General features: G+C 31.3%; 1 protein-coding gene across 2 annotated transcripts in view; it reads right to left on the bottom strand.

Annotated features, from left to right (window-relative positions):
• Positions 1-3523: 3523 nt before the first annotated feature.
• Positions 3524-15958, bottom strand: part of LOC127733296 (SH2 domain-containing adapter protein F-like) — a 42402-nt gene continuing 29967 nt past the window's right edge. For both annotated transcript variants that reach the window (XM_052242656.1, XM_052242657.1), the window contains exons 4-6: positions 12892-12991; positions 10329-10448; positions 3524-7449 (exon numbers count right to left, since the gene is read on the bottom strand). In XM_052242656.1, the coding sequence (XP_052098616.1) occupies positions 7266-7449; positions 10329-10448; positions 12892-12991 (404 nt within the window). In that variant the 3' untranslated portion in view covers positions 3524-7265. The remainder of the gene's footprint in view (positions 7450-10328; positions 10449-12891; positions 12992-15958) is intronic.

The raw sequence follows: 15958 nt of genomic DNA, 5'->3' as shown, positions 1-15958 counted from the left end.
TTATTGAGTTTCGGCTTGCAGGAAAAACTTATTATACCTGTCAATTATGTTTTTTTTGTCAAATAAAGTTAAGAGGGGGCTGATTATCATTGATATAACTATGTGAATTCAGTTTTCATAACACACTTCAATTACAACTTGATGTAGTTCCTAACTGGGATAGAAAGGGTACACTCAGGGTAAACTCAGGAAAACTGTTCTAAAGACCTCATTGCTACATTTTGCGCTGTTTTAATATGTATACCGGCTGATTAGACTTTGAAATTTATTCACAGCTACTTTAAGTACCGCTTAAGTCGACGTTATGGGCCGTCTTGAACTTGTTGTACGGTATGAATGATTCGTTCATTGCTGAAGATCCTCCAGCGACTGTCAAGATGAAGAACAAGAATAAAAACCCTGTTCATTGATAATTTGTATTTTTTTCTATGTATTGTGTGCGATTTTGTCCCATGCACATTTACTCCATATCCCTTTCCTATTTAAGGGCCTGAACACGGCTTAATGCAAGTTTACGCCGTTCAATGTAAAAGGTCATATGGCAATACATTATTTTTCGTTTTAAATGATTTGATTCCGGGAGATTGGTTGTCTCACTTTAATTTAACCCATGTCAGCTTTTTAGTTTAACAGAAAAGAGAGCCAGTTTTGTATTCTTTAATATAAAGTTTAATTTTCCCTGAAAAAAACGACCAATTTTTCTATGTCCGGTAGCTTCGGATCTTCTAAAAAATATTTCTTGAACAATATCTGGACATGTAACATTGTCAAACCACACAACCGTTCACCCGTCATTACCGACCACTTCGACTTTGCTTTTTAAAGTAGTTTTCAAAATTAGACAAAAGGTCCTTAAATATAATAAAACTCAAGTTTAAGATAAAATTACCAATTTACAAATGAAATTCAACATTAAGACAATAGTCATAAAAAAGGGCAATCAATGAACAAAAGACAAACCCGGGAACAGATAAGGCACATAACGACAAACAATGCATTCAACACTGAAAACTAAAAATAAATGAGAAATATGGATCCTGAAAAAACAGGGGACGACGTCAGAGGGTGAACAGAACTTGCTTCTTGCAAGACACTCGCCGTGAAAACAATTCGATATGAAGACAAGCTTTTGTTTCAACTTATTATTTTATTTTTTTTTAAATTTCTAACGAAGTTACGGCCCTAAAATAAGGCCTAGCAGACCAAAATTGTCAGTGAAACAAATACGGCGATTTTGAAAAAAAATAAATAAAAAAAGAAATACAGATTTTGCCCAGATTGCCCTCTCGTCTCTTTACACGTCAAAAAAGGACAGACAACATCATGGGGAAAAGAAAACGGACAAAAAGACAAACAGTTCTAAAAAGTTACTATATAGAAAACTAGAAACAGTAACGTGTATTTTATTAAAACATGGGATGAAATGTTGTGCGCTTCAGAAGGGTTAAAAAGTTCATACACAATTCAAAAATTACAAAATGATATAAATATTAACATATTAAAGATGACAAAAACAATACAACGAAATATATAATAAAAGAAAATCTGCATAGTTTTAATGGACCTTGTAATTTACTATGAGTGAGAATTTTAACAATAGTTGAAAATATTCATGTACACCGGTAGGCCAATTGACCAACATGAAACGAGGAACAGTTGTTGAATGTCTATAAACATCAGTACAAAAAAGTTAAAAAATTATATCTTATTTTCATTTTCCCATATTTTACTGGAAAATGGATGAACATTTTTTTTTGTTTTGCAGTTACCATTAAGATACAGTCTGGGGTTAAAGTTTTTTTTAGACTTTATCAATCCTTCGTGCATTTCACGAAACACAAAAAACTTCTGCATGATCATGAAGTAGCATCCGATGTTAAATTCATATCAAATATAAATTTGTTCATTTTTCGTATTTAACGGAGTATATATATATTGACAGTAAACAATTAGATACAGACAATGGTATAAGTGTTTAACATTCCCTCAGTATGTTACCTTGATCTGTGTCTTCATGTTCAATTTGTAATATTTGAACATCATTTAACTACTGTTGCCTAAAACATCTTTTTCATACCTTCAAGGAATTGTATGAAACTTGGACAGATTTCGCTCAACACTCAAGAAATAGCATTCGAAGAAAAATTTTGATTTTGTTACTGTTTTGTATTTTATTATTAATTTTTTTTAGCTTACATTTAGATAATCTAGGATCAAAGATTTTAAAACATCGTTAAACTTTTTCAAATCTTTATGAAATTACAGGAAATTTTACAGTAGCTTCCTAATATTAGAGATACAATCTAGAGTTAAGTTTTCTTTCATTTTCACTAATAAGTGGTCCTGTTTTTTTTGGCAGGCAACATATAAGTACAGTTTGTGGTAACTGATTTCAAAACTTGAATAACTTTGTCAATCCTGCACGGTATTTTACAAAACTGTGGAGAGAAGTTCTAGATTTTTGGTTTTCATTTCCTGAATTTATAGAATCGACAGTCTACATTACACTGTAACAAGTCAGGCTGTCTGGACCATGTGTTTTTCGTTATTGTTTGTAGGTCTTATTGAGGAGTGGGTCGTTGTTGGTTGGTGGGTTTGTTTATCTTATATATGTATTATACAGTTTCACAATCACGTTTATGGACAGAAATATAATCGGCTTTATACTAGCCGGATAAGCTGAGACTGTCTTTTTTTAAATGTGCTAGCTCAACAGAAAGACATATCACCTAACTCAAACACATTAATTTTAACCTGAGCAGACAAGTGTTTGGTCTTACTTCTGAATGTTTTGTGCTTTGTAGAGAAGCAGCAAATAACAATTTCAAGTCATTGTTTACGACTATAGGAATAGGAATGGAAGCTTCACCATTTGGAAAATCTGCAAGAATTGGCTAAAGGTGTACAGCGTTAAGTGTATATTTTTAATGTACAAACACACAGAAAACATGAAGGTTCTGGGTTGAAAACTGTAGGAGGATATAAGAGAAGATTACAAGAAATGGGTACCCTACACCAACGATTTGTATACAAATCTATGCCTACATCAATGAAAGTTTTGTCATCTGGAAAAACTACAAATAATATCCTAATACGAACACATTCTGAGACGTGGATAAAAAACATTTTAGAAAATTTGAATACTCTGGTTCCAAAAAAAAATGACAGGAGTTGGTTATAAAAAATAAGGTAGTTTTTCTTTTAAATTTCTACGCACAGAATTCACTGTGTTATAAGCAAGACTAACACTATGCACAACCTGGCCAAATTAGAGCACTTAAAATTATTGTAATGTTCTGGCCAATACAATTTCACAGCAAAAATTGGGAGTGATAAACATGCTCTTCCATAAAAACTGAAAAGAAAACAGTCTGAGTAAGGTGTTCGAGAATGGTGCAACTGGAAATGAAGTCAAAGAAGAGTAATTTCCTCTTGGAGGGTGTACCGGGAAATAAAGGCAGATAGAGTAAGGTGTTCTGGAAGGGTGTATCTGGAAATAAAGGCAGATTGAGCAAAAAAAACATAACATTTCTTTTTATTTTTTAATCAAAACAAGTCTAATTAGGACTTTTATCATTTATATAATAACCAGATTTATCATTCATTTCTGATATAATACTTTCTATAAGTTTTACTCCTCTTTTAATAAAGAACGAATAATAAATGTTTCAATGAGGATTGTGTGCAGAGCATGTAATTGTATGAAATATGAAAATATGTAAAGCTTTGTTTACATGCCTTCCTAGAAAGTCAAATGAAATATAAATAGTATACGATACAAATGCAGTGACCTTGTAACTTCATTAAAATATATAAAAATAAGGTGAAGTGGTATGATTGCCAATGGGACAACTATCCACCAAAGTTCAAATGAAGTTAATGTAAGCAATTACAGGCAATTGTACGGACTTCAACAATGATAAAAAACCTATACTGTATAGTTGGCTATAAAAGGCCCTGACATGAAAAATATGCAACAATTCAAAAGAAAACAAATGTACCTAAATTTGCGGCTACCCTTTATCCAGCAAATCCATTGAAAATAATCATTTTAGTATTATTGAATATACAGTAATCATTGGTGGTTGCTTTTAACAATATCACATTTGAAGAGTCTTAAGGTGGTACCTAACACTACAGGGAGATAACTCTGTAAAAATCAGCTAAACGTTTTAATTACGTTGTATTGTTAAGGAAATATTAAGCTTCTCAATGATCAAAATTAGTGTTTGTCAAATTGCTATATAACCAAAGAAATTTTTCTGATAAAGTGGTTGGTTCAAATTTTTTGAAATTTTTATATTTTTGTCAAAGGGTCAAAGTAAACATTTTGTCAAAATTTTATGAAAATTAAACGAGCCAAATTAATATTAGTCAAGGTGTTGGGTACCACCTTAAGAGGTCAAACTCAAGGTACAAAATTATAAGCCTGGTATCTTTGGTGAGTTTTTAAAAGGACATATGCAGTTAAAGTTACAACTAGGCCCTACTGATTGTATTATTGATACACAGAATATAAATGATTGAATAGTATCCTATTAATAATATCTCAGATTTATTTTTGACTATAATTTTCACTCTTACATACACAGTACTAAATCTTATATCCTGGCACTTATTAAAAGAGTTGTAACTTACATTCAATATTGTACATGTCTATATATGGATTTTAAGAATCATACCCTTGAAGGAGTACAAGATTGGGAAATCCCATACACCTGAAGTAGAGATTCACGTTTTCAACAAGGCTTGTTTAAATCCAAAATTGATTGAAAATCTATTCTTGCCTGCATTTAATATTTTGGTTGAATGAGACAGGAATATCTCAGCCAATGGAATATTATGAATTCATTATTATTTGCGTGATACCAATTTTTGTGGATATTGTGGGTACAAAGGTGAACCATGAAATTAAATGTTCAAAATGGAATTACAAAATTTTACTCGCCTTGTATGCAGACTTTTGCAAAACCACCAATTCAACTATCCACGAAAATCTATTTTTCAACAATCCATAAAAACTGGTACCCCACAAAAATAAATGAATCTACATTAGTAAACTGTCAACAAGGCAACAGGGTGATCTGAAACCATCTTTAAAGCAAATAAGAAAATCCTTCAAGCCAGATCTACTTATATCCATATATACTTATTGTTGAATGCTGACAGTTTATCTTTAATACACTGTCAAGATATGAATTCTGATGGTTTACTTATTCTTGCAGCACTTACAAAACCATGAAATACTGTACCCAAGAAAATGCTTATTCTTGCAGTACTTACAAAACCATGAAATACTGTACCCAAGAAAATGCTTATTCTTGCAGCACTTACAAAACCATGAAATACTGTACCCAAGAAAATGCACTATAGATGAATATATTTTATAAAATAGCCGTAAAATATAACTAGATTAATTAATTTAGTGTGACTCACAAAACATCAAAAATTGGATGACGAAAACATTAATGAGACTTGAATTCAAATCATTGTCATTCATATTATACTAAAGAACCAAGCAAGATTTTGTAAAAAGCTTGCAAAATAGATATTAAAAAAAAAAAAAAAAAAAATAGAAATTTTCTCTATAATTTCAGTCATATAAATAATAGCATTCATCTAGAAATATAATGAAGCACCAATAGCAGTTAGTTTTATATAATATCTACACCAGTGTTAGAAGAACATGCAGTTGTTAAGAAGATAGGCAAAACAAAATTGTTTTGACAAGCAAAATGGAAAAAACAAGAGAGAAAGAAAAAAGGTTGAGAATGCAACTGAATTAACAATACAATGAAAACAACAGAAAAAATGATGTACTTGAAGAACTATAATATGAATTTTTAAGAACGTGTTTGAATATTCCATATTCCATCAACTATGGTTGACATATAACAAAGATCACATATTACAAAACACATATACCACATATGTTATAACAAATAAGGCACTTATATCACATAAGCCATTAAACATATATCACATGGAACTTTTTCTCTTAAAATTAACAATAACAAAATATCATAATTTCTGCTGTACACATTTTTTTAAAAGGTCAAACCAATGATCAAAATGAAATATGCATGGTCCCAAAAAATGTCTGATTCTGAATTACTGTAAATCTTAGGGACAAAAACATATTTCATGCTAAATACCGTACAATAATTGAAAACTGTCGGTCCTAGCTGTTTATAATGTGAGTTTTGGTGAAAAGTAAATATTCAATAACAAAGTGAAACAATCAACAATTCATCATCATCATCAACATTAAACAAAAACCTTGAATAATTATTATTCAAAACACTTAAAAATGGGTTCTGTTAATGACAGCATGTTTTCATAAAAATAGCCTTTGAATATCTTCAAAATTAATAGTTATCAAAATATATATCTATAACTTTTTTAGAGAGAGGGATTCGATTGCTCTCACATCTGCCATGGCCTTTTGAGGATTTGCTGGGTCAAGGTCTTACAGCCACAAGCAAGCCCCAGAATAGGCTTTCAGAGGAATCTTTGGTTTGGGCTTGTGTGACAATTTCATAAACTTTAGTATCTTGATTATTTTTTTTCCGCTCAATTTGACCCTTTTTAAATGTAGATTTAAATCATCATAATAAAAATGTATAAAGTGTAACAGAAACAGCTTTTATGTCTTTTAATTATGAATACATCGACTATGACCTTGAAATTGAGGTTAAGGTCAAAGGGCAATTTAACTTTCTAGATTTTGTCCTTGGCTTGTTATCTTTAATATGTATGCAAGGCATAACAAGTAAAAAATCTCAACAACAATACTGTTTCTTTGGTTAATTTTAACTACAAAATTTACGTCAAAAGAAGCACCACATAACAACCAGAAAGAAGTCTTTGTTGACCTAGTTATTTATTTACAAATATTCATCTACACATAAACTTTAATGACCTTGAGTTTGTCATAATACTTATGTTGTATGCCTATTGTTATTCTAGAAATGAGTACACTGCTGAAGCTGAAATACATGTTTTTATAGACTGTTACCATGCATAACATTGTAATTATTTTTCAAAATATATTAAATGTAACATTTACATTAAAATGAATGATAACATGATCTTACTTATATTTAAACATAACCACGTAAAAAATGCAAAAATATTGAAATAATTTTCATTTTCTATCACATTCAGACTCTGTGAATGAGCAATGTTAAATGATTATAAAACAAAAATAAATAGTGAACAATTCAAATCACAGTCTGTATATGTTTTCTATGATTTCCAACCTCTCAACTATGCCTTGGAACAGGATGCAAAAGTTTTATACGATCGGCCTTAAGAACTGGCAATTCAGACTGTGTATAATGATCAATCATTTCTGGCACTGTAGGAAATGGTTTACTGTTTTCACCAAGGATATACATTCCGTTTGCCAAACTTATTCTTAAATGCATCGGCATTCCTCCAACTCCCCTATAAAAACAAACAGAGAATAAAATAAAAGTAACAAGCATTCTGAGAGTATTGCATGGCAATACATGGTCCCCTACCGGGTAAAAATTCATTATACTGGAACAAAATGCTAACTTGTTCTATAACTTGTCATGGTGTAAACAAAAAGTAAATATCATGTCAATATCTTTAAGCATGACTAAAAACAGTGTGGAAAACTGATTATATGAGTGAATTTTTCAAGTTCAAGGACCATAACTCTGCACAAAATTATAAGACCGAAACAAAAATTTGAACTTGATCTGTAACTTGTCATGATAAAACTATATACCAATTATCAATCAATATCTTAAAAGCATGATGAAAAAAAAACATTAGATATGATTAATAGTTCTCTAAAATTAGATATGATGTAATACAGTGTATATCTATTTTCAAATTATAATCAAATATAATTAATAGTTCCAAATATTTTTTCTTTCATTTGTCACAAACTAATATAGATTTGTAACTTATCTATAAAATGTCAACAACTTTTATCTACACAATGTAATGTATTGAAATATATACATCAATAAAAATAGATTATTATCTAATCAAAGGATTTCTCTTCATAATTTTTTTTTATATATATATAGCATTCAGAAAATTAGTTTATACTAAATAACAAACAAACCTGCCAAAAAATTCTTCAAATAATTTACCAAAGAATGATCTCCCTTTGAACAGAAATATGGTTTAGTACTCTAACATTAGATATGGTGTAGAGTTATGGTCCATAACTCTAGACTAAATCATCAGACCGGAACAAAATTAGAACTTGATCTATAACTTGTCATGATAAAACTATATACCAAATATCAAATCAATATCTTCAAGAACAAAGAAAAAAAGTGTGGAAAGCTGATTTGCCGGACTGACGGATGGACAGACGGACAGACGGATGGAGTGCAAACCTAAAGTCCCCTTCGACTTCGTCGGTAGGGGACTAAATAAAAGATATGTATATAGTGTTGTCTGTGAGTTAATGACAGACATCAAACCCTATCCTTCAATATTTTACACCTTAGTATCTGTTGAATTGTTGTAAAACCTTTGGACAGATATATACTCATAATAATATAAACTTCATGGTAATAATTTACAACACGTTTAGATCTGATCACATCTGCTACACACTGTGAATAAATTCTCAGTTAACTAAGTTCAGAAATTATTACGAGGTTTTTGTTGATGTAAATGACTGGGTGAGTATCGCAATAATAAGAACTTGCATTAAGATATTGATACGTGTATCTGTATGCAGCCTTTCTTGCAATTTACAGTAATTATTATTGTGTAATTGATGTTTAGAGCAATATATACCTTCATATTTATGATACAAGTGAGTGAGCGTGCAAGTGTGACTTTACTATTGTTGGAGTATTCTCTGTGAAATCTTATAGTTTAAGTGTATAAATCATACCTTTGAGTTGTGTTGATGATGATTACAGCGACAAAGACTGACAACAATTATTCATGTGCCTGTCCCTGTAGTTCAGTGAAATTTTTTGGTTCATGTCTGTCATATTTGTTTTTCGTATATTGTTTTGTTACAAATTAGGCTGTAAGTTTTTTCTTGTTTGAATTGTTACAGGTTTTTGATATCTGGGCCTTTTATAGCCAACTTTATGGTATGGATTTTTCTCATTGTTGAAGGCTGTACAGTGGCCTTGCTTACTTCCACTTCATTTGAACTCTGGTGGATAGTTGTTTCATTGGCAATCATACCACATCTCCTTATCTTTATAAAGTCAGTATACCATTATCAGCAATCAAAGAGCATACTATTTACTGTCTAACATAACCTTTTAAGCAATACCAAGATGCCATTAGTTTCTACACGACGCAGTGGTTGTATCTATAATTTATCAATTTTGCAACTTTCTTCTTGTTGCTGCTTATACAGTGGTAATAATGGGTAACTGCAGATATTGATTAAGTTTTAGTACCGTAAACTGGGAAATTTTTTAGGCAGTCTTTTAGTCAGGATTACTTGATTGAATTTAAATTCATGTTGCTTTGAATTTTCGATTTCTAGATGGTATTTATTCATGTGAGGTTCTATCCTATGAACTGAGTTTCCATGAAAAATTTGTAGTAGTTACGTTTTTCCTGTATGACGTCTTACAGTGCAAAAGTGAATATAAAAGTGCTGCTAAAATTTAGCCTGTTTACATTATTCTTTTAATTGACCATCCGACTTTTGTAGATAGCTTGAATTTGAATTCATAAAAGAAAGTTGCCTGCATTCTAATTCAGTATGCAGGTATTGCTTCAGTAGATATATTTTTAAACAATGAAAAGATTTGGACGGTTATCCAACTTGCTGTGAGTGATGGATAGTTATTTAACTTTAAACAAACCATACTTGATAAAGTCAATTCTATTCTTAACATAAAATATAGAAACATAAAACAATCAAAGACAATAGTTGTTTTTCATAATAGTATATATATGTAGGTAAAAACACCATATATATTTTTATCTTTATACCAGGAAGTAAAACATTGCCAATGATCTTCTAAAGGAAATTTTTTTTTTTTTAATTTTTCAAATTGTAGAGTCAAATTATCTTTAAGATTTGAAAGGTAGTTTCAAATTCACGTAAATTGAATTTGAAAAGAAATTTATATAAACGAAAACATATATGCATGACTCAAACCATATTGATCAGCCACAAATGAATGGATTAACTGCCACTCCTAAACTTTTCCAGCAAATTCTTTTCTAAATAGCGGGTAGAGATACTAAAATTCCTGATATATTCGTTTATATATATAGCCTATGTGAGACCACCATAGTACAAGGGAACAAATTCACATGATACAAGGTGTATTTACAAGAGAGCAGTAACTTACTTTAATGACAAGGAGAAGACATTGTCTTGTGTTTCACTTCTTCGTACCAAGTAACTCCCTTCTCGATGGATAAGAAGCAACGATTCGGCTTGTTTTCTTCCAATTTTACCATGATAAAACCTTCAAAAGAAACAAAAATGCAAATACTGATATTAAAATAGCAATACATGTAAGTTGTGGAAAATATTCAAAGTCAATGAACCATGACTGAAGGAACAGGGCCAAACAATCTCCATGGAAATGAGATATGCTAATGTTAATACAACTGCATACCAAAAATCATTGACCTACCACTAGATGTTCCCCATAAACTGACCTAATCACAAACAAATACATGTAAACTAAGCAAAAGTTTCAAAGTCAATAGACCATGACTGAGTTGGTGTGGCCAAAAATAATCTCCATAGAAATGAGATGTGCCAATTCTAATGCAACTGCAAACCAAATATCATTGACCTACCACTAGTGGTTCCCCTTAAACTGAACTTATCACAAACTAATACATGCAAACTAAGCAAAAGTTTCAAAGTCAATATACCATGACTGAGGGGGTGGGCCAAATAATCTCCATGGAAATGAGGTGTGCCAATGCTTATACAACTGCAAACCAATTATCATTGACCAACCACTAGTGGTTCTCCTTAAACTGACATAATCACAAACTAATACATGCAAACGAACCAAAAGTTTCAAAGTCAATAGACCATAACTGAGGGAGTGGGGCCAAATAATCTCCATGGAAATAAGGTGTGCCAATGCTTATACAACTGCACACCAAATATCATTGACCTACCACTAGTGGTTCTCCTTAAACTGAACTAATCACATACTAATACATGCAAACTATGCAAAAGTTTCAAAGTCACTAGACCATGACAAAGTGGGTGGGGCCAACTAATCTCCATGGAAATGACTAATATCACTGCATACCAAATATCATTGACCTACCACTAGTGGTTCCCCATAAACTGACCTAATCACAAACTAAAACATTGTTGAAGCCGAAGCCGGAAACAGCATACCTATGTCTCGCCTTTTAACTCCGTCAAGGCAAGACAATAAAAAATAAACCACCAATTCAAACGGTGAATCAGGTCTTGAACTTTCTGAACTTTGAATGGCATTTAATCTTTTTCCATCATACCTACCACCAAAGAGGAGAGTCACAGGAACACCATTTGTTGACAAGATTGCCAAATACCTTTTCAATGATTGAAATGGTCACTTCAGCATTTTTGTGAAAGACAATTTCAATTTGTGAAAACAATTTCTTAAAATTTCATTTAACTTTCATTAAATGCATAATTAAAAAGCTGTTTCAATTGACTGTAAGTTGCTTATCATAATTTTATTACAAATAATTATGAATATACAAATTATGACTGATTTCTATGTAAAAAATTTTAAGATCAAGGTTTTATTGCAGGTATCACAAACACTTGAACATTATCAATGATCCATGAAAATAAGGTCAGATGAACCCTGCCAGATTACATTACATGTACAATCATCCCATACACCAAATACACCTACTGGTCACATACCTGCCAACTTCTCAAATTTTTCATGGGGAATTTTAGGCACAAAAGGACCTAATACATCTCTCATACCTGGCTTTAATTTAATATTCTGGGCCAAAAATAAAATTTAAATTGTTTGATGTTGCCTACCTATAGCTACCCACCTAAAAAGCAGCCTACCTGATAAGTTTTATGACACAAATCATTTCAAATTTTTTTTTAAATATTTTTTCCTGCTCTAACGTCGTTTTCTTATCTAAAACGTGTAATGTAGGGTATGAATGATTCTTTCATTGTTGAAGACCCTACATCAACTTTCAAAATGAAGAACAGGAATAAAAGCCCTGTTCATTGATAATTTGCTATGTATTGTGTGCGATTTTGTCCCATGTAAATTTACTCCATATCCTTTCATTTTCTTTAGATTGTTGGCAAAAAAAAAAAAAAATCCCTACCTATCTACCAAACCCTATGAGGCATGGGTAGGCAACATGAAATAAATATTTTTTTAAGGGTGACCCTATGGTTTAAAATAACTAAATATGTACTTTAATGTCATTTTAATTCCTATGAATGCCTCATTTGTGGTATTCAGCTTATATATAAGGATTTCCAGAGTTAGGTCAACACCTCTCAAAGGGGGAACTTTCCCTAAATTTGAAAATTTGACAGGTCTGACTGATTCAGATGGCATGTCCAGTGAGCCTTTCCTCGTGTATGCAAACCCTAAAGACTGCAAACTTAATGACAAGAATAATAAATGTTCATAGACCACCATGCCCTGCATTGCATTATCACATTTCCATGTGAAACATGAAATCTGGGTCAAACCTTTATTTGGCATATAGTTTCAAAATTTTACTACATAAGGAACATGTATACTAAGTTTCAAGTTGATGTGACCACAAACTACCTTTTACCAAAACTTGAACCTAATACTGGTGGACAAACAAAAATCTACCGGACACATGCAATGAAAAGAAAACATAATGCCTGTCTACTATTGTGGGTTAATGTAGCATAAAAATGAGTCATTCAATTACTTTTGTATATCTAATGGAATATCAGGGTTAATTCGTTCTGCAATCTCTGTCCGACTTGTTCTCATTCCTTCTGACTGTCTTCTTTGGTTTGGTGAATTACCTGAAAAAAATAATCAAAAGATTTTTGAAAAATTCTTCAATTCTACAAATGTTTTTAATTTCCTTATTCCATTTAATAATTTTCCATGTAATCATGAGAAAAGATCCATGCAAAGCAAACATCACTATTTCCAAATTTGTCTGGAATTTGAATACATTATATTCATCTAGTAAATTTCTTTAGGATAACGACACAATTTTTTTTTACTACATGTACTGGGAAATACATGTACTATAAAGTTAATAGAAAATTTATGAAGGATGTGTCCATGGGACACATATGCCTACCGCTTGTAAATATATGGCAAATTCTGCAATTTTTCAATTTACAAAGGGACATAACTCAAGAACAGTAAAAGTGACACCACCCAAATTCAACTTGATCTGGGTTTTGTGATAATAAGCATTGTATATGAGGTTCATAACATTTGGTTGAGGCAAACTTATTTAAGTTAATTTCGAGAATGGAAACGAAAAATTCAGCAATTCTTCCATTTGTAATGGGGCATTAACACTAGAACGGTAAAAATGACACGACCCAAATTTAAATTTATCTGTATTGTGTGGTAATAAGGATTGTGTATTAGTTTCATAACATTTGGTTGAGGCAAACTAAAGTTAGAACAGAAACTTATTTTGGGACTACTTACAGAAGGACGTAGACGGACATGGGTAACACTTAATGTCCCCTCTGCTGCCGCAGGGGCATAAAAAAAAAGGCCAAAAAAGTACAAAGTTGAAGAGCATTGAGGGCCAAAAATACAGGAGGTTTTGCCAGATACAGCTACGGTAATCTATTCTTGGGGTAGAACATCCTTAGTGTAACTCATGGTTTGATGTAACAAAAATAAATGGAGAATGTGTCCATTGGCCACAGATGATGCGCATGCTTGCATACAATGTTATAAAGGGAAATAACTAGAGAACTAAAAGTGATGCCACCCAAATTCGAATTTGATGTGTTTTATGGTAATAAGCATTGTGTCTAACGTAAGTCTCATAATATTTGGTTGAGGCAAACTAAAGTTAGGTAACGGAAACGAAAAATTCAGCAATTTTTCCATTTGTAAAGGGGCATAACTCATGAAAGGTAAAAGTGATGCCACCCAAATTCAATTTGATCTGTGTTTTGTGGTATTAAGCTTTGTGCATAAGTTTCATTACATTTGGTGAAGGGAGACCGGAGAACGGTGACCAATTTTGGGACAGACGTACAGACGGATAAGGGTAAACCTTAATGCCCCCTCCACCACAGCAGGGGCATAAAAATTCTAATTATCTTACAGCAATTTTTTTGTGGGTGCAGATAAGTTATCATGATGTGGCTAATTGTGTGAATACATTCAGGGTGCCTTAATTGTAAATATCTGGATTTGAATCTTGCATGTTAGAATGTTAGTGTTTATAAAAACTTCCACTTTAATCACATGTAACATGTGTAATAGACTTCTTTATGATTATTTTTTTTTAAATGTGTATAAATCACAGCTAACCAGTATGTAACCTTCAAACCTTTAGGAGCTACAAAGTGGGAGATCTTCCTCTTTGCAGCTTCACTAAGGGGAGAGATTATATGAGATGACCTTATTTTCATTCAATTTTTTTTGTACAATTAAGATACTTTCAGCAAAAACAGCAGATAGAATTTAATTTCTATATCATAAAACATGAAAAATTCCTACAGCTTCATTATTATTGATTATATCAAATATTATATTTCACCCTCCAATAATCTCCAAACAAATATTTAAACAACAATGCATTTCCTGAAAATATTTTCCCTCAGTGAACAAAATGATCATGAACATGTCAATAAATGCAATTTCCTAAAAACATAATTTTAAATTATAAAACTTAAAAAAAAAAAATTTTGTTTAAGATATGTTCATAATTATGCTAGACATAATTTATAAGTTAATCTATTAAGATACCCTAGGCTTCTTTCTATTTGTGAACAAACTTAGAATTCAATCAACAAATTTGTTACATGTGCTTCACAATAATGTTTTGAAAGATACTGGACATCAAAATGAATCAACAAAATCTTTAAAACACTAAAATTAAATTATTTTTTGAAACGTTTTTTATTCGTGATAAATCAAAATGGCTGCATTTCAAATGTTTGTTATAGGTCCACTTCAAAGGAAAAAAGTTCTCAATTTTCCTTTAAGAATTTGTATAAATCTTTAATGTCATGCTGTATATATGCTACTTTTAACAAGGATAGGGATACTTTTGGTTCATATTTTATCCCTTGCTAATGCTTAGTGTAAAGACAAACCTAACCCATGTTACATTGAACTAAAGAGCAGACATATTTCTTAATCAGGAAATTCAACTGACATTTAATTACCTCTGCATTCATCCAATGCATTAATAGTATTCTATACTGTTACCTCATCTTTAAATACATTTCGGCAATATAAGACTGAAATAACATCTTTACAATGGCAATATCTGATTATGTCTATGAATGAGTAGAGCACCTCATAAAAGGCATTGAAAATGATTATAAATCTGTCTTATCCAATATTTAAATATATATGCTTACCCTTTCTTTTTTAAATATAATTAGATCTATATACATGTAATTAAATAATCCTATGCTTACCAGTAACCGTGTGGTCCTTAACACCAGGTATTGAGGGTATCTTAGTTCCATGAAACATTTCAAACAGAAAATATTTTATTTCCCAGGTAAAAATTGATAAACGATAAATTGAGATTAATTTTCATGATTTATGCAGTAAAACTAAAGCAATTTCTTTTCGCATCAATGCATCCAGGAAGAAAGAGACTTTTATTTTAAAGCTTTTGATCGTTTGTGAAAGCTTGTTCAAATAAAATAATTTTCACAAAAGTATAAGAATAAAACAAATTCAATGGCATTCAAACAATATTCAGGAAGAAGGAATCTGCATTTTGGATATTAGTGACAATTTCACCCCAAAATATTCCATATGATTAG

The sequence above is a fragment of the Mytilus californianus genome, unplaced genomic scaffold (assembly GCF_021869535.1).
Source record: "Mytilus californianus isolate M0D057914Y unplaced genomic scaffold, xbMytCali1.0.p SCAF_3, whole genome shotgun sequence".
In the NCBI taxonomy this organism is placed as follows: domain Eukaryota; kingdom Metazoa; phylum Mollusca; class Bivalvia; order Mytilida; family Mytilidae; genus Mytilus; species Mytilus californianus.
Note: the sequence above shows the minus strand (reverse complement) of the source record. Positions and strands in the feature narration are given on the sequence as shown.